This window comes from Pristis pectinata, chromosome 3 (assembly GCF_009764475.1).
Source record: "Pristis pectinata isolate sPriPec2 chromosome 3, sPriPec2.1.pri, whole genome shotgun sequence".
NCBI classification, from domain to species: domain Eukaryota; kingdom Metazoa; phylum Chordata; class Chondrichthyes; order Rhinopristiformes; family Pristidae; genus Pristis; species Pristis pectinata.
The window spans coordinates 49,158,001-49,177,971 of record NC_067407.1 but is presented as its reverse complement, the minus strand read 5'-3'; the positions used below and the strand labels follow the sequence as shown (position 1 = coordinate 49,177,971).

The 19,971-nt window shown below is 37.8% G+C and overlaps 1 protein-coding gene across 1 annotated transcript in view; it reads right to left on the bottom strand.

Annotated features, from left to right (window-relative positions):
- Positions 1–19,971, bottom strand: part of stxbp3 (syntaxin binding protein 3) — a 39,003-nt gene that overhangs the window by 17,868 nt on the left and 1,164 nt on the right. Inside the window, exons 2-6 of the mRNA XM_052011156.1 lie at positions 14,124–14,170; positions 9,147–9,228; positions 6,944–7,020; positions 6,416–6,488; positions 3,989–4,089 (exon numbers count right to left, since the gene is read on the bottom strand). Of these exons, the coding sequence (XP_051867116.1) occupies positions 3,989–4,089; positions 6,416–6,488; positions 6,944–7,020; positions 9,147–9,228; positions 14,124–14,170 (380 nt within the window). The remainder of the gene's footprint in view (positions 1–3,988; positions 4,090–6,415; positions 6,489–6,943; positions 7,021–9,146; positions 9,229–14,123; positions 14,171–19,971) is intronic.

The following is a 19,971-nucleotide window of genomic DNA, read 5'->3' as shown; positions in this document are numbered from 1 at the left end:
TACAGGGTAAGATCCTAGTTATTGGAAGTTAGTACTTTTAAGACAATAAAACTACAACAATAATTACAAACCCATTTCTTTTTTCCTCAATAACTGAGAGAATGGCTGAATTTATTACCAGGAACAAAGTTAGTGATCAGACATGGAAGCTTAACATAGAACTCAAGAAGCAGTCAATTTAGATGTTTTGTTTTTACCCTATGAGGTGTGTCCCAATTACCTACTCACATTATCCCACTGAACATTTGGCAATTTTGTTATGTGCCCAGGATAATGGACAAAGATTTTTATTTATCTAGTTACTGGAAATAACGGGTGCCTCCAGAGGACCTTTCTTCCCTATCCACAATAATTGAGACCCAAGTTAAAAAGGATTTCATAATTAATACACAAGGTATTCCAGAGGTTTTTTTAAAAAGGAAGTCTTGCATTTATATAACACTTTTCATAACTTCGGAATGTTCCAAAACACTTTACAGTGAGCTATTTCTGAAGTACAGCCTAAATTGGCAATGTGGAACATGTGGCAGGCAAATTACATACAGCAATTTCCACAAACAACAATATGGTTGTAACCAAATGGATTGGTTGTTCGATGTTGCTTATGGAATGAACACTGGCAAGAGAAGGATTACTTCTAAGCTTCTTCAAAATAGCACTGTGGATTTTTGCATACACTGGGTTGGATGGATGAGACCCTGGTTTAAAGTATCTCCAACAATGCAGCACTCTCTCAGCACGTTAGCCTGGATGAGGAAGAATAAAAGTAGGATGGATGACAATTCTGATTTGGGGCACCAGACTTAGAACGGAGTATTGGCCTTGAACATACAGCAATGTTGATTTATCAATGTCAAAGATGAATACCTGGGTTGGAGGTGGGGAAGAAAGGAAATCTTATCAAATGAAATTCCTGAGTTTGATGTCACCTGCATTGCAATCCAAGATTAAGGGATTAAAATCCAACGCTGGATTCTCTTTCCCAGAAGATATTAAGAGGGACTCCACAGGCTAAATTATGAGGAGAGGTTGCACAAATTCAGAAGCCATTGAAGGTGTCAGGTAATCATGGGGAACAGATAGAGGCAAATTATTTCTACTGGATGGGGAAGCTGAGAATGAGGTCAAAGCCTAGAAATTCGACCAAGGCTTTTTCAGAGTGAAGGTAGCAAGTATCTCTATATGCCTGGTGCAGTAAAAATTATGACCTTCTTCTGCAAGCACTACTTAGAAATCTGTGATTAATAGATTTTCGTAAATTCAAGATGTTAAAGGGATATGGGGGAAAGGACAGGTAAATGGAGTTAAATCAAATCAGCCACAATCTTATTGACAGGCAAGCCAGGTTTAAGGTGTCAGAGTGCGTTTCTGTTCCTATTGAAAATATGCATTCTGGAAACAGAGGAAGTCTCCAATAAACCTCTACACCTGCCTACCTTTTCCCTCCTTTGAGATGCTCCTTTTAATTCAACTCGTTGATTAAGCTCTTGTTCATCTGTCCTAGTGCATTCCTATGAGGTTTGGTGTTTTATTTTAATCAAATAACACTTGGCAGACTCTGAGTAAAGCTCATTAAACTGAAATGCTATCTGTTTTTCTCCTTCTACAAATGCCAGCTACCCAGCTTTGTATTTCCAAGGTTTTCTGTTTTGATTTCAGATCACTGGCCTCTGCAGTATTTTGATTTTATATGTTAATACTTCTATGAAGTGCCTTGGAACATTATACTATGATAAAAGCACTGTGTAAAGGCAAGTTCTGTTGTTTGACAGATTGATGTCAACAAAAATCTACCCCATTCTAAATGCCCCATTTGCTTAGTGAAAAGATTTTTTAATGGGATATCCCTGTTAAATGTGGTGTTACCACCCATCACCTTACCGTCTAATCATGAAGTGTTCAATATATGACAGTATTTTAATTTGCCAGCAGAGTATCCACATGACAACATGAAGCACACAAAAAAAACACATCACTAATAAACATTTAAGAAAGAGGTGCTGATAAAAAGTAATATTTAAGCAGCAAAACGTTCTCTCATGCGAGCCTCTAGCACCTTGAAAACACTGAAATGCTGCTACTTAAACTGAGGTATCATTGAAGAATTCAGTCTTAGCATTTATGTGAGCAACCACATCAATTTTAGCACTTATTTCAGCAACCACATATATTCTGATTCTTTATCTCAGATGATGGACCAGTCTTTTCTGGCAAAACATCAGCAAGTTAAAGAGACTGGTTCTTGGTGTGTAACAAATCCAGTAATTTGTGCTATGGAGGAAAATGGCCTTGGTTTGGAATCGTGAGTCAGTCACCACCATTGAAAAAAAATGGGACTTTCCTGTCAAGCTCCCTTCATGAAGTTCACTGGATTTGCACTGTAAATAACTGCAAAAAGTCAGAGTTATTATTTCACGAAGAATCTTATCATCAAGGGGATTAATGTATGCTCCTGAAACACCACTGAACGTTGAAAGCCCAAAAAGGGAATAATTATCACTGTGCAGTTCTCATTCCAGCAGGCAGTAAACTGAGGTTATTTTAGAAGTTCAAATTTTAAAATATTTTCCTTTGCTTTTCCTTTTTATCCTATCTTTCTTTTTCTCTTCTCTTTATTTCTCCTTTCTCTAATTTGCTGCTATTTACTTCTCCATCTTTCTCTCTAGTTCTTTCTCCATTCCTAAATCTCAGTGTATAAATAGATAGAGTACTGGTCCTGTTGTTCAACAAGGTCCCAGATGTCCCATTATCACTGCTCACCTCCACTAACCTAGGCTGCAAGATTAAACTAGAAAGAATAGCCAAGACAAAACGTGTGCTCTTTGACAGCCAACTGCAGCTTATCTTAAAAGAACGGATACAGACTGTGGCATAACAACAGCTTTTTCTTCAATGTGCAGTAATACAATGCCCCGAGGAAACTGCTCTTACGATTCTGTTATGATTCCACTGAACTTTCCATATCCTTCCTACTCAGAACAACTATGTGTTATGCAGACAAATAGGAACTCATGATGCTTGTCTTCTTCCAAAAGACAAATCTCCTTCATGTTCATACTTCAACCTCTTGAAATAAGCTTCCTAGTCTTTGTCAGCATGTAAAGAGGAGAGATAACCGACATTTCCTTCTTATTTATAAAGTCTGTAAATATTTAAAGGTGCCCTGGAATATTAAAAGTGAAGCTAATTTTTCTGGAAATTAGTTAATGGGTGCGTGGTCTTCTGGGATCTAACTGATCTGTCCCATGGCACAGAAGAGTAAGCTTGAGCGGGGAATTTTCGCATGACTACAGGACTCTTAAGGCTTTTGTTATCTTTCCCCATGAAGGGTAGGGAAGGGCAGATGAGAGCCAACAAAAAAAAAGGGGACCATATCTCCACGACCTCATGGCTTCTCAGCAAAACAAAAAGATCTATCCTGATAGGTAACCAAGTAGCAACACTTTCAGCTACAGGAAATGTTCACAGATTTCAGTGCTGCCTATCCACTGAGGAGCAGAAAAAAGCAAATGTTGTGATAGAACTAAGTGACCATAATATTTAGTGGAATGTAATTCCGCGAGGTCTGATGTTTTGAAGTATATGAAAATGATATACAAAGTCTTGAATGCACCATCATTCAAATTAAGATGAATATCTTTCAATATAAGTTTGCTGGTATTGATTCTTCTGAATGCTCTGTGCTTCCAAATGCATATTCAAACCAATTAAGCAGATGTAGTTGAACAAAAAAAAATTAAAACATGTGCACCAATTGTATTATGAGAAAAACAAGTGCATTTGCATTAATGTAAACTCTACAGGGAGGGTTTTACAGTGCATTACTCAAGTTGCAGCCTTCTTGCCTTGCTGATGTTCTTAAGAACAAGTGAAAGGTTATTTCACCTTCTTCACCCAAACAGCAACATCATATTTGCTTTTAGCATGCCAAGTTAAACACCACAAATTTGAACACTTTTTTTCAAATCACAATAATATTTTTAAGTACCTGAGATTCATATGAAAGAAAGGAAACATTAACTTCTTTGCAACGTTTTATGGGTTTTGAGCATGTAGTTTTTAACTGACTGAAGAGATTATCAGGACAATCTAAGATTTAAAAAGAAAGGTTATTTCAGTAAAACTGAACATCCACTTTTATACACTTCACAGATCAAGTATATCTTTAATAAATGATTAAGCTAGAAATGTCAATATACTGAGAGTGTAACACTGAACTTGTCTATACCCACATTCACACATCTTGGTTTCAGTTATTGCAGCAGTAGGTACAAAACAGAGACACAACTCTTCATAAAGGGCAAGTGAATATAAAGCCATTCAGGACCTCAAGGTTCTAACTCATGACCAAACGATGAGACTAACAGAGACCTGAGCAATAAGAGGAATAAACTTACAATCAGAAGTTGTCAATGCAGAGCTCTGCTGGATGGGAGGACAGATTGAAGGTAGAATATTTAGAATTGAGCCTCAAAACACACTATAGTTATTCAACACTGGTATGTAGGCCCATGGTATAAGCTTCTATTGGTGTGAGATTTCTGTTTAGAGAGCTTTAGTTCCAAACTCATCAAAATACCAAAATGACCATATAATTGGGGTCAGTTCTAACACTGGTACTTCCCAACTGCTTTGCAAATAACCTTCCCACACTATGGACAGACATTTAATTAGGAGCTGACATCTGTCTGACAGTGCAGGACCAGAATTTCAGTCACCAGGAAGTTGTGAATAGCAACAAGCTGTGGACAGGTGACTACTGCAGTTTCCAACAATTCTTACAAAAATGATCAATAAGCATCTCAACATCTTCCTGAATCGGCACAGATGGATCTTGGCCTGTGTAACTAGTTATTATGCTGAGGCGTACCTTTACTATCAAGGAACCCCCCCCCCCCCACATTCCCATCAACTCTCCTCCAATTTCTAGCACTCACCAACACACTAGGGACAACTTTTCTGACTAATTAACCAACCCACTCGGTGATCTTTGGATGTGAAAGCAAAGCAGAGCAACCAGAGGAAGGCTACATGGTCAGAAGGAGAACATGCAAAATCCATCAAGAAAGCACCAGAGGTTAGGATTGAACCTGGGTTGCTGGAGCTGTGAGGCAGCAGCTCTATAGTTGTGGCATTGTGTTGTTTTTATGACAAGGAGACATTGTTGGTAAGCCAGAATTTATTGCCCTGACCAAAGGCAAATTTCTACTGCTATGGAACTCTTTATTGCAGCTACGAAAAGGACTTGCCCTAGTTTTCTGAACCCCTATTTATGGTCATTCAGGCTTTATGTAATAAAGCATACAGATTGATTTACTGAATTGCCAATATGTTGATTTCAATTTAGCACCCAACGTAGAACCTTAACAGATGGGAACACAAATTGGAAAACCAAGTTTTTTTAAAACTGTGATTACATTCTAATTATATCCTGGACACAATAAGTTAATCATACAGATTAACACTAAATAGAAATTATTGTTTTTAAGTCATTGCAAGTGCCAGCTAAACTCTTAAAGCTCCACTTATTCAAGTGAAAATCCATTGGACTGAATATTTTAGTCATCAATATTTCCTTCTCAAACAAAAGAAATGCCCAAAGTATTGTGTGAATCCCATACATGATCATTTAGAATCCATAACATTCTAATTCCATTAGATTCGCAATCACCACTTGAACCTAATAAATTAATTTAAAATTTCAAGGTCAATAAAATTGAATTTACAAGCTTTATCTCTCACTCCAGTGTTGCTTACAAATTTACTTTAAAATACTACACTGGTACCCATTGCATTTTGTTCAGATATCTTTGGGCCAAAGCTTGTAGTTCTGTATAAAGTTTATCCCATAAACTTCTGTTTTTGAAGAAATTAAAGAACTACTGCTGTTGATTTTTCTTTTAGAACATCTCAGAAATTTCTGTACTAATTTTGTTAAAATGTGACAAAGTCAAGTCACAGTTTTAGTCAGGTGGGTCATGTAGCTTTAGTGCTCATCAACATTTCATTTAGAGAAATTTGCACAATATATATATCTGAAAAATAGGACAACATATTTCTTGTTCCTTGGTATCAACAAAGCATGAAACAATGGATTAAAGGGAAGTTCAAGGATTGGTTATTTGGATCCTGAGAGAAAACAGATTTAAATCTATGTCCCCATGGCAATGACTTAAGTTGCTGACATTAGCAAACTGCCAAATACCAATTTAGCATTTATCCACCAATGAGTCAGTTACAAAAAGAACCACCATTTATATGCCTTGACACCTACTGACATTAGCCAATGAATCAGTACTGACTTGCCCAGGCCATGTGAGTCTTGACAATGGGCATGTTTCGGCTAAAATATAAACAATACAGCAATGGAGTTACTTTAGAAAGAAATTACACCAAATGAAATGAAACGACTTACAGTCAGTGAAGTAAACATAAGCTGCTTTATACTTGTGTTTTTTCTTGAAGTCATTTATCAGTGCATCTACAGACTGAAAAGTAAAAGAATTGCTTAACCAGACACTTTATCAAGTAGAATAGTTCACAAATATTTACTTCAATACACTTTCCCCTTTTATACACAAATGTTTCAACATTTTTGAGTTTGAAGCATTTGCCTTAAAATTAATATAAAGGTAAATGTTCAAAGTATTAACATCTCTACAAATAAAAATCTTGCACTTTGCACATATCCATTGAATGTTACACCAATAGTAACCACTGCATATAGCTTAACAATAAGTTCTGCACACAAATGAAGACAATCTTCTCTTCTGCCTCTCTGATTTTTAAATACAATTGTACAAATTTTCCCTCCAAACATAAATTAAAATGTTCAGAAGAGGATGTGAAAATAAATCCTTTGAGCTTCAGTTCTATAATGCTGAATCAGAAACATGCCTTCCTCTTTCTGAGTGCTTTACTAAACATTAAGGGAAAAAAGTACCTTTTCTGTTGGAGTAATGAAGTAGATAGCCTTCATGTCTGGAACTGGCTCACGGTTTTTGTGCAGGTCTTCAACAACTGGGAACAAAAACATTCAAAGTAAGTGCAATTCCAAAAGAATCATTGGTAATATTTACATCATGACTAGATTTACAATTGTGGGCTGATACAAATCTAGCAGTCACATGCTCGGCATCTGGACAGAAGACAACAGGATTGGCACTCTCTCCCACACTATCTTGACACTTGCACATGAATATGGCAACTGAAAGTATGGGCTTCAGTGCGCAAAGGACTGTACAAAGCAATGCATCATCACCCAATAGATGATGCATTGCTACATGTTGAGCAAGGAGAAGGAATAGAGCAAATTAATAAGTAACAGTAATATTAAATATGTGCAAGAATAAAAACAAAGAGTTCTAAATGCTACTTTTTTGTTGTTCCACATCCATGGTGTTAAAAGGCAACTCAAACAACTTATTTCATCACAAGGATAGATCAACTCATCACGTGGGTTATTAGATCATTCAAAGTAATAAAATGAATGAGGTTTCAAAGACAAATGTCATTTGATTATAGTATTGATTACAGAATTAATTGTAACTTAGATTCTAAAAATTACCAAGAGGAATTAAGCATTCATTTTCATAGGACCTTTCACATTTAAAATTCTCAAATTAGTTCACACAATTTTAAAATACAATAACTTGTTATTCAGGTATCTAGACAATGACACCATAAAAATATACAGATTATTATATCACTAGAGGTCATATGTTTCTGAACACCTGCAATCTGTTAGTTTGCAAACAACCACTTGGCAAAATTTTGGACTGTATACTGCAATGTTTTATAATCTCGCTTTTGTAATCTATGCCTCTACTTATGAAGCCCAGGATACCAAATGCTTTACTAACAACTCTCTTTACAAGTCCTGCCACTTTAAAAGACTTGAGCACTTCTGCACACAGGTCCCTCTGTTCCTCGATAGTCTTTATAGGACTGTATGATTTAGTCTGCATTGTTTGCCTGCATTCTTGTATCATCCGGGAGAGAAAGATGGGGCTTTTTGTTTTTAATCACATCAGGAGCACGTCAAAGCAATTTGCATGCATTAGTGATGTGATGTGCAGTGCCTTACTATGTTGACAGATGCCTCAGCCATTTTACATCCAGAAAGGTCTCATAAATTAACCATTCATTTCACTTGATCTATTTTTGTTGCTATTGATTGAGAGAAATCTTGGTGAATAATGCCACCACCAGAATAGGCAAATAGTCCAAAATCCCATCCAAAGACCTGTATCTGTGATAATGTAGCGCTATCAGTATTGTGTAAAAATGTCAGCTTGGCTGAGTTTTAAAAATTATTTATTAACTTCAAAAGACAATCTTCTGGTATAAAAGCTTCCAAATGCTTTAAGGTGCAATATGATTTACTCAGCTAAGTGCACATAATGATATGGTCTTTGTATTGTTCCTCTAATTCAGCCTTCACTTCATTCAACCTTTTTAAATTCAGGGCATTTCTGTGAAGACCAGCAGGTGCTGACAGATTTGGATTTTACATTTGGATAGATCCCATTAAAATCCACATGGGTCAGACCATAATGTTAGAAAAGTAACATCCTTACTTCAAGCATTAACCTTTCTGATAAACCGAATCTGGATTTGATATAATCTGATGATGAATTTCAATGATTTTGTGTGTGATCTTGCATCAACATGTTTTTCTCCAATTAAATAAACTTAAACCATTATCATTATAATTGAATGTTCTACTAAAAATGTAACAAACCCTCATCCCTCCAAACCTACTTGTACCATGGCAAAACATTCCTAAACTAAGAATTTAAATAGTTTTTAATCTGTTGCTCCATTTCCATTAGTGTTTCTCCTGAGTACTTCAGATGTTAGGAGAATTTGTAAAGCTGAGAGAACAGTTGATTATAAAGGGAAAATGGTTTATTGGATTTTCATTTCCTGTGTAAAATGATTGAATTACAGAAAGGATTGCAATTAGAAATTGGGAAAATAGAGATAGGCAGTGGAAGGGAAAACACAAATCTCAAAACTGATGACACTTCTTTCTTTTATAAGTCATGTCACTGGCGAGTTTATAATAAACTGACAACTGAAATAAAATAGCAGATTATCCAGCATCAGTCAGGGCCAGATAACAAGTATTCTTCAGTACATACCACTGATTTTTTCAGCCATAAGGGTGGACACCTTGCAGCAAGATGAAAGAAGTTTTGTGGTGTAATGGTCCAAAATAAGTATCTGTAAGTAAAGAGTGACAATTTGAGATTCCCACAGTACATTTAGTTTCATCTGGTTAATAGTTGCAACAGAAGAACAAACCACACATTTTCTGAAATGTTCTGCTTATAGACTGCACTAGTATTTTTATTCAACTTACTTTTTTACTCTTCTTCAAAAGGAAATAACTCTTTCCTGGATGCGGTTCCATACCACCTTGGTATGGCCATTTTTAATCTGTATCTATCAACAAGGATGTAAGCTGTTGACTGCAGGGCAAGGAGGAATCGTAGCACAACCATAATTTATGTGCATGTTCCAGTGGCCAAGTTCAAATTTTACAGTTGATCAAGGGTCAAAACTGGAACACTCCAGAGTGCAAATTTGATGCATTGCTACTAAATGTTGGGCTGGAACAGGGAGAGGGGAGAGATGGTAAAAGGACTATTTCTATTGTCTTCATGGATCCCACTAACAGTCATATATACAAGGAAAAACAACAACGTTTGGAAAATAGATTTGCTGGTTTTGATCGAATGAGATCACCTGAATTTTAATTTTAGACATAAACTACAATGTTAGTATTCCCAATAAAAAATGTGCAAAATGTGAACAGTTAAGACATAAATTGCACAAAGGAATGGACACATTTGCAAATGAAAATTCTCACACATATTGGAAATCCACCCCCCCCCCCAAAAAGAAGAAAATGCTGAAAATCCTTAGGAGGGCAGAGATCCTGGGGATAAATTGAGATAGCAAAATGTCAGTAACCTAAAATGTTAAAGATGGGTGGAAAACAAAAGTAACATTTTTAAGATCGTCAGTACTGTGCCAATCAAGAATAATAGATGAGAATCATGTTGAAACTTAGTTATCTTGTTCATCCCTGATCTATTAAACCAATCTAAGTTAGCCGTTTACATTTGTTTGCACAGTGTGGACATCACAGGTTAGGCCAGCATCTATTGCCCAGTCCTAATCGTCCTTGAGAAGGTGCTGATAAGTCACATTCTGCAATCCTTCTGGTGCAGGCACTCTCACAATGATGTTGGGTAGGGAGGTCCATGACTTAGACCCAGCAATATATTTCCAAGTCAGGATGGTGCGTGCCATGGACAGGAATCTGCAAATGGTGGTGAACCTAGGCGCCTGATGCCCTTGACCTTCTTGGTGCAGAGGTCACAAATTTGGTCAGTATTGGCCTGATGTACTTCTCATTACCCATGTTTTGCATCCTGCTGACTGGCATTTTTGGAATCAAATTTTTTTGCCCAGATTAATGTAATATTGAGCTCACTGCTTTGGGCCCAATTTCATTTTTGTTATGAACCCTGAAACACTGCAGAGCTCAGAGGAATATAACTCAGATCACTCACCTGCTCCATCTTCAGTAACCTTCAGAAAACCCTTTAAAATTTTGGTTGAATAAAGCAAGAACCATGCCCTGACATAAGTACAATGATCAAAGTAACCAAGGATCAGGCCGATGGGCATACAAGAAATTAGCAAGCTATTTGGAGCATCATGAGAGACAATTGTAAACTAATGAGGTTTCAAAGACAAATGTCATTTGGTTACAGTATTGATTACAGAATTAATTGTAACTTAGATTCTAAAAGTTACCAGGAAAAATTAAACATTCATTTTCATAGGACCTTTCACATTTAAAATTCTCAAATTAGTTCACACAATTTTAAAATACTATAACTTGTTATTCAGGTATCTAGACAATGAGACCATATAAATATACAGATTATTATATCACTGGAGGTCATATGTTTCTGAACACCTGCAATCTGTTAGTTTGCAAACAACCACTTGGCAAAATTTTGGTCTGCATACTCATGTTTAGAAACGAAAATTCTAAACTTCTGATGAAAAGTCTTTGACAAAGAACATTACGCTTTCCACATACGCTGTTTGGCCTGTTGAGTGTTTCCAGCATTTTCAGTTTTATTTCAGATTTCTAACATCTGCAGCATTTTTTTGCTTTCTTTTTGCTTTTTCAACTCTGCATTTGTTTTAATTTCTTTATACAGATGTTCTTGTTCAAATTAGTGTAAAACGAATGAAGATATTGCAAATTTTGATAAATTTGAATATTCCAAATATATTGGAGAAGCCAAGGCTGAATGTGGGCTCTGTTGGAGTTATTAAACTTATAATGATTCATATAGCAAGTAGCTCTCCCTCAAATATTTCATAGACTTTCAGAAGTCTGGTTCTTTTATTTTATATTGATAGATGAGGTTATCAAATATTAAGGGCATTCTGGATGTCTCAGTTTGTGAACAATATAATGACTTCCATTCGTTTTTTTTGTATGAGAACATGGAGTTTTCAGAACTTTGTTTTACTTCCCTCTCGACCCACTAAAATTACACAACCACAGACTTTCCAGAAACAGTGTACTCTCCTGCTGTTCTTGACTTGTCATCTCATGGGTGTACAAGAATGGCTCACTAGAAGTAATTTTAATTAGAATGCAAGGACATAGGGTATAACAGGAGGAGGTCATTCAGTCCCTGTAATTCAAAAAGAACATGGTTGATCTTTTACCTCCGTTTCATGTTCTGCACTAACCCCTTATCACTCAGTTGTTCTAATACCTAAAAATTTATTAATCTCTTTCTTGAATATAAATAATGACTGAGTCTTCAGAACTCCCATGGAAAGATAATTACAAAGATTCACTGTGCTTTGGGTGAAAGAAGTCCCCCTCATCTGTGTCCTGAATAGTTGACCCCTTATTTTGGTATTGTGACTCCTGGTTCTAGACACCTCAGCTGGGGAAAAGTGAACTCCACATCCAGACTTTTCGCAGTTTAGTGTGCTTTCATCAGATCTCCTCCTATTCTTCTAAACTTAAGTCACTACAAGTCAAGTCTGCATAATCTCTCCTCTTACAATAACCTCTCACAGAACCCAACCTGGTGTATCTTTGCTGCACTTATAAGTATGTCTTTCCTTAGGCAGGGAGACCAGACATGTACACAATATTCCATATGTGGTCTTACCGGGGCTCTATATAATTGGAGCAGGATGCCTCTACTCTTGAACTCAAATTCCCTTTGCAATAAATGCCATAAACTTTTCATTTTAATTCCTTGTATCTGCATGTTAACTTTCAATGAAAATCATAAAAGCTGCAAATGCCGGAAATCTGAAATACAAGCAGGAAATGCTAGAAGCACTCAGTGGGTCAGATAGCATCTATGGAAAGAGAAACAGCCATCATGATCCTGGACCATGATGAAGTTTCCACTTTGTTAACTTTCAATTATTTTTGTTTTTACAAACACACTCAAGTCCTCTTAATACCAATACTTTTCAATCTCTTACTATTTAAAAACGTTTCCCATCTACTTTTTCCACATTAAATTCTATCTGTCTTATCCTTGTCCATTCACTTAGCCTATCGATATCCCCCTGAAACTTCTCTACATCCTCCTCACACCCCTGACTGCCACCCAAGTTTGTGTAATGTATAAACTCGTTTATATTACACTTGTTCCCCTCATCCATCTCATTGATACAGATGTGACAGACTGGGGCACCAGCAATGATCACTGCAGCATCCCAGTAGTTACAGCATCCCAACCTGAAAATTACCTGTTTATTCTTACTCTCTGCTTTCCATCTATTAACCAATTTTCAATCCACTCCAGAATATAACTCCCAATATTGTACTCCCTGACTTTGTTTAATGTTCTGTGGCACCTTATGAAAATCTAAATGCACCACATCAACTGGTTTGCCTCTATTAACTGCTTACCACCTCAAAAAACTCTCCTCTTTCTTAAATCTATAGTGACGCTGCACAGTCCTATTGTTACTTTGCAAATGCCCCGTTACACTTCTTTAGAAGTAGATTCCACCATTCTCCCTATTACTTATGTCAACCTAACTGGTCCACAGTTCAGTTTTCTCACTCCCTTTAAATAGTGGGGTCACGTTTGCTACCTTCCAATTAAAACTTCTTAAAACTTATTTATACAACATTTTAACAGGCCCTTCAGGCCCAACAAGCCCGCGCCACCCAATTACACCCATGTCAACCTGCTAACCTGTACGTCTTTGGAATGTGGGAGGAAACCCACGTAGTCATGGGGAAAATGTACAAACTCCTTACAGATAGCAGCAGGAATTAATCCCCAACCGTTGGTGCTGTAATAGCGTTATGCTAACCGCGACACCACCGTGCTGCTCCGTGCTGGAAATGTTCTAGAATCTATGATATTCCAGAAGATGACAACCATGGCCATTGTGATACAGGTCCTGGAGACTTATCACCTTCCAGGACCATTAATTTCTCCAACACTAGTTTTGTGCTAATGGTAATTTCTTTTGAGCCCCCTAGTGACCTGTATTCCTACACTCTTTCCAGGAGGTTTTCTGTTTCTTCTTGGTTCTGATTCTAATTCTGAAAATATTTGATTAATTACTCTCATTTATTTATTTTCTTAATAATTTCTCCTGTATCACAGTGCAAGGGATCCACATTAACTTTTGCTAATCTTTTCCTTTTTACATATCTACCAAAGATCTTATGATCTGTTTTAAATGTTTCCCTCTAGCCTATTCCTGTGTACTCTTTTCCTTATCAATACCTTGGTTTTCCTTTGCTGAATTGTGAAATACTCACAATCCTCAGATTTATTGCTTTCTTTGGCAACGTCATAAACCTTTAATTTTGATCTAATAACATCTTTAATTTCTCTTTTTACCCTCATCACTCAACACAAAAGCCATTTAGGAGAAAACTTTAAATTCCATCAGTCCAGGTTTCACATTTTTGGTGACACATCAGAATAAGGATATATAAAAAAAATTGATGATTAAAAATTTAAATGATTATGTTCAAACATCATATCAGTTAATAATGGTGTGCTGCATTCAAGTATTTGACATACCTTCCATTCTTCTTCCATGCAGTCATCTAAGACAAGTTTCTTGATCTCTGCAAGAAAATAAAACTTTAAAATAAAACTCTAAAATCAAATAAAAACATAATTCATGAGTTAGGTTCTTGATCCTAGCAGTCCACCAGCACTTCTAGTTTTATGTTTTATGTAACTTTACAGATAGTTTCATAAATTAGAATTTCAAAATTATCTTATAACATAGCCTAGTCCACACACCTATGTGATCACTTTGAATTCATGTCTTTCGGTTGCCTCTGTATACTTGCAGTGCTTGATCTGTGACGCCACATCAGAAATGACTACCTCACATGACACACTTGTCTTCATCAAATGGGGATGTCACCTTGCAGTTGCACAAGATGTTTGTGAGGCTGCACCTAGAATATTCTGGTCACCATACTATAGGAAGGTTGTGACTAAGCTACAGAGGGTGCAGAAAAGATTCACGATGATGTTGCTGGGACTGGAGAGCTTAAATTATAAGGAGAGATTGGATAGGCTGGAACTGTTTTCCCTGGAGTGAAGGAGGCAAGGGGTGACCTTATAGAGGTTTATAAAATCATGAGGGGCATAGACAAGGTGGATTGTCACAGTCTTTTTCCCAGGGTAGAGGAGTCTAAAATGAAACGGCATAGGTTTAAGATGAGAGGGGAAAGATTTAAAGAGCACCTCAGAGGCAAGTTTTTCCACACAGAGGATGGAGAGTATATGGAATGAGCTGCCAGAGAAGGCGGTGGAGGTGAGTACAATGATGTTTAAGAAACATTTGGACAGATCGATGAAAAGGAATGCTTTAGAGGAAAATTGACCAAATGCAGACAAATGGAACCAGCTCAGGAAGGCACCTTGGTCAGCATGGACGAGTTGGGCTGAAGGGCCTGTTTCTGTGCAGTATAACTGACTCCATATGCAATTTGTGACATTATTTTAGATAACCATATATTATTGTCCCCATATTGCAATGTTGTAATTCCCAGTTAAAGGTTTCTCAATATGACAATGAAAATATGGGAGGGTAGAGAAAAGTAGCTCCAAACCACTAATGTGATCATAAATCTCCATTTTACTTCACACAGAGCAGCAGAGTTTCTAACCTGTATAATTCCCTTTGCAGGTGGACAAAGTTCAGAACAGGAATAGCTTAATGCACTGTATCATTAACCTTTTAACTAGTGCTTAAATCACTTAAAAAGTTAAATAAAAGAAACACACTATTGCATGGAATATTAATTTCTTCACTAACAATGCTGTTCAATTCTTAATTAATGGCAATGGGGCTTTTAAAAAAAGTTTGTGAATCCTTCTCTCAATACCAGGTCTGCACAAAACAAAACCAGCTGGAACGGAAAACCAACTTATGATCATGAATTGAAAATTACATAGTTATATTCAAAATCAATCAAGCTCAGTAGTCACCACTTTCTGAGGTTTCTCAGGAGCAAGCTATCTGAATCATTTCTCAAAGGCATATTTTATTTTCAATAAACTTTTAATTCAGATGGAAATGCAACATGAAATTTGACTCAATGCATTTCAGAAATTGGCAAGTCCGGAAGAAAAGAGAGGATAGAAAAAAAACTGCTTTTACAATGTCTCTCTCCAGTCTTTGTCTATCATGAGATGCAATAAGACCATAAGATATAGGAGCAGAATTACGCCATTCGGCCCATTGAGTCTACCTTGCCATTCAATCATGGCTGAATTTTTTTAACCCCTTTCTTCCTCCTGCCTGCTCCCCGTAACCCTTAACCAATCAAGAACCCAGCAATCTCTGCCTTAAATACACCCAATGACGTCCTCCACAGATTCACCACCCTCTAGCTGAAAAAATTCCTCCTCATATCAGTTTTAAAGGGATGTACCTTTGTTCTGAAGCTGTGCCCTTGGATCCTAGACTCGCCTCCTAATCGAAACATCCTCTCCACATCCACTCTATTCTAGACCTTTCAGTATCTGGTAGGTTTCAATGAGATCCCCCCTCATCCTTCTGAACTTCATCGAGTACAGGTCCAGAGACATCAAACGCTCCACATACGTTAACCCTTTCATTTCTGGGGCCATTCTTGTGAACCTCCTCTGGACATTCTCCAGGGCCAGCACATCCTTCCATAGATAAGGGGCCCAAAATTGCTTACAGTATTCCAAATGCGGTCTGACCAATGCCTTATAAAGCCTCAGAAGTACATCCTTGCTTTTATATTCTAGTCCTCTCAAAATGAATGCTAACATTGCATTTGCCTTCTTTACTACTGACTCAACCTGCAAGTTAACCTTGAGAGAATCTTAAACTAGGACTCCCAAGTCCCTTTGCACCTGATTTCTGAATTTTCTCTCCATCATTCTCTCAATAAAGCTACAGTGCATAAAAAGATGCAAAATGTGTACTAATATCCTGATGGCTTAAGGTGTAGGAATTTTATATAATAAGCCATAATATCCCAACTGCTCAAAAGGTGTGATAATAGCCATACAATGTCCAAAAACTGATATTTTCCCATTTTTACAAAAAGGTCTGATACCAAGCCAAATGCTCAACGTGTGATGATATTGCAAGTGTAAAATGAAATGCATACACCTCTCAGAAAAGATGTGATTCAGGACCAATAATCTGCACATGGTTGAATATAGACAAGCTTTGATCACACAAACACATGGTTGACTAGAAGACAAGGCCTATAAATGATTGGGCTTGTAAATGACAGGTGTAATTTAACATGGAGGAATGCTGTGACAATGTGCCTATGGAACAAGACAGTTCAAAATGCATTCACCTCCTGCATGGATGCCAAAAATACGGGCAGGAAAGGACTCGGGTTAGTCACCGATCAATCACTAATATGTGCTGTTTGTGTCAAAAACAAATAAAAAATATAAAAATCTTATACAAAGGTTTCACACAAGCCCTTTTCCTTGGTATGTCCCTACTTTTAGAGTGCTTCAGGATTTGGTGTTTATATACTGTTAATGACAGTGAAACTCCAGGGAGCAAGTCAGCCTTTGGCTTTCAGGTTTAGCTACTTCATAAAACAGTACAGAGCAGAATAATGCAAATCAGGATATAATTAATCAAAACCTTTTCAAAGACACTGAAGAAAACAATAATTTGCACTACTCTTTGGAAAATGTCAATAATGCATGCAACTGTTATGCAAAGGAAGTGCCTAGAGGTGACCAACTCCAAAAAAAATCCTTATCAGCATCACTACTGCCAAATCCCCCAGAATCAACACCCTGGACGTCATCACATGAAAGTAATCAAATGAAGAAATGAAAGAAATCTCTCTGTTATGACAGCAGGGCAGAGCCCCAGTACTCAGCAGCAAATTGCTCACAACCTGACTACACAATTCCTCCCCATCAGCAAGGTTTAAGTCAGATGTATAACTGAATATTGAACTTTTGCCTGGATGGGCAGAGCAACTAGAATACTCAAAAAGATCCATGCATCTGCAAGACTGGCTGCAATATGCAAATACACTGTGCTGGGTTGTCTCAAGATTGTCAGTTTGGTGCTTGCACTGGGTTCTATCTCTGGAGCAAATGAAAATCAAAAAAACTGCAGATGCTGGAAATTTGAAATAAAAACTGAGAAGTGCTCAGCCTGAAATATTAACTGTTTCTCTTTCCACAGATGCTGCCTAACCTGCTGAGTGTTTCTCGGATTCTCTGTTTTTATTGTCTCTGCAGACACTGGTTTGGGGCTTGCACTCTGAAGCTGCTCCTTTGGTCAATTGCACGCCACATTCCAGAGCTAATAGTATACTTGCTTAGGTTGTACTGCAACACCAGGCTCCTAATATAGACACACTGTTCCAAGTTCTGTCGTGGGAGGAGATTATCAGGTGGGCAGAGAGAAAGATTCAGGGACATGCTCAAAGTTTCCTTGAAGAAGAACTATACCATGAAGATTTTATGGCTGCTCAAAATGGAGAAGGAGCATTCAGCACAGAATTTAAGATCTCAAGGTCATCCATCAGGATCACAGAGAAGTCCAGGATATTAGGCACATCACCTCAGAAACTATCCGCCTGCTCACCCAACTGCCATCTCCTGCCCATTCTGTAGAGGAGTCTGCAGTTCCCACAATAGGCTTTTCATCCACCTCAGAACCTACAAGAACAGAGTGGAAGGAGGTCATCCGATCCCAACAGGCTACCTAAAAAGAAGACAATTTACAGGATACACAGCAACAACTCACTATCATCACATAGCCTGGAACCTCAGCAGCAACAAGGATAAGAGCTCCAAAGTCACAGGAACACATCACTCCAAACGGTCCTCCAAATTACACACCCTGGCTTGAACAGCTGTTCCTTTAGTCATTTGTTCAAACATCTCTGACCTAAAGTTCCCTTGCAACAGCAGCATGATGATTGCCATAATGGAGCTGTTCAAAGAGAAGATTGATCTTTGCAGGGCAACTAGGAATGGGCAATAAACACAGCCTGACAATTGTTCCCGACTCTGACCCTGGTGAACAATTAGAAACTCTGATTCGTGGGTTCTTCTTTCAATTTTCTCCACTCCTCTCTACCTATGATGTTAAAGTATCATCTCCCAATTACATCAGAAGGAACAATGGAACTTCAGTGTTCATGACCAAGGATCCCTGAAAGCTGCAGTACAGGGAGATAAAGTGGTTAAGAAGGTAAATGGAATACTTACCTTCATCAGCCAGGGCACAGAATAGGGACGTTATGGTACAACCATATACTCTATAAATCATTAGTTGGGCCACAGCACTGTGTGCAATTCTGGTTGCCATATTATAGAAAGCATGTGATTCTACTGGAAACGGTGCATAGAAGATTCACTAGGATGTTGCCTGGGATAGAGTCATTGACTTCAGGAAGAGGGTTGCAGTCCATGGCTGTCTGTATCAATGGTGCTGAGGTGGAGATGGTTGAGAGCTTCAAGTTCCTAGGTGTAACTATCACCAACAATTTGTCCTGGTCCAGCCACATTGCAGCTACAGTCAAGAAAGCATTCCAATGCCTCTACTTCCTCAGAAGTCTAAGGAAATTCAGCATGTCCCCGATAACTCTTACCAATTTGTACAGCTGCGTAATAGAAAGCATCCAATTCGGATGCATCACAGCTTGGTATGGCAACTGTTCTACCCAAGACTGCAAGAAATTGCAGAGTTATGAATGCAGCCCAGTCCATCACACAAGCCAGCCTCCCCTCCATTGACTCCATCTACACTTCCCGCTGCCTCAAAAAAGCAGCCAACGTAATCGAGGACCTGTCCCACCCCAGTCATTCTCTCTTCTCCCCTCTCCAATTGGACAGAAGATACAAAAGCTTGAAAGCACATATCATCAGACCCAAGGATAGCTTCTATCCCACTGTTATCAGACTCTTGAACAGACTTTACATACACTAGAGATGAATTCTTGATCTTCCATTCGACCTTGTTGAGGCCCTTGCACTTTATTTGTCTACCTGCACTGTATGGCACCATCTCTGTAACTGTAACACTATATTCTGCATTCTGTTTTCCTTTTACTACCTAGCTGTACTAGCATATGGCATGCTCTGTCTGGATGGCATGCAAACATAAGTTTATGACAATAATAAACCAATACCAATGAGGAGAGACTGGATAGGCTTGGTTTGTGTTCTTTGGAGTGGAGAAGGCTGGGGTTACCTGATTGAGGTATATAAGATTATAAGGGACACAGATGAGGTAGATAGTGAGAAACTTTTCCTCTTTACACTGGTGTCTATAACCATATGGCATAAACAAGGGGTAGGAGATTCAGAGGGGATTTGATGAAGATTTCACCCCCCCCCCCCCCCCACACACACACAAAGCAAGTGCTTGGAATCTGGA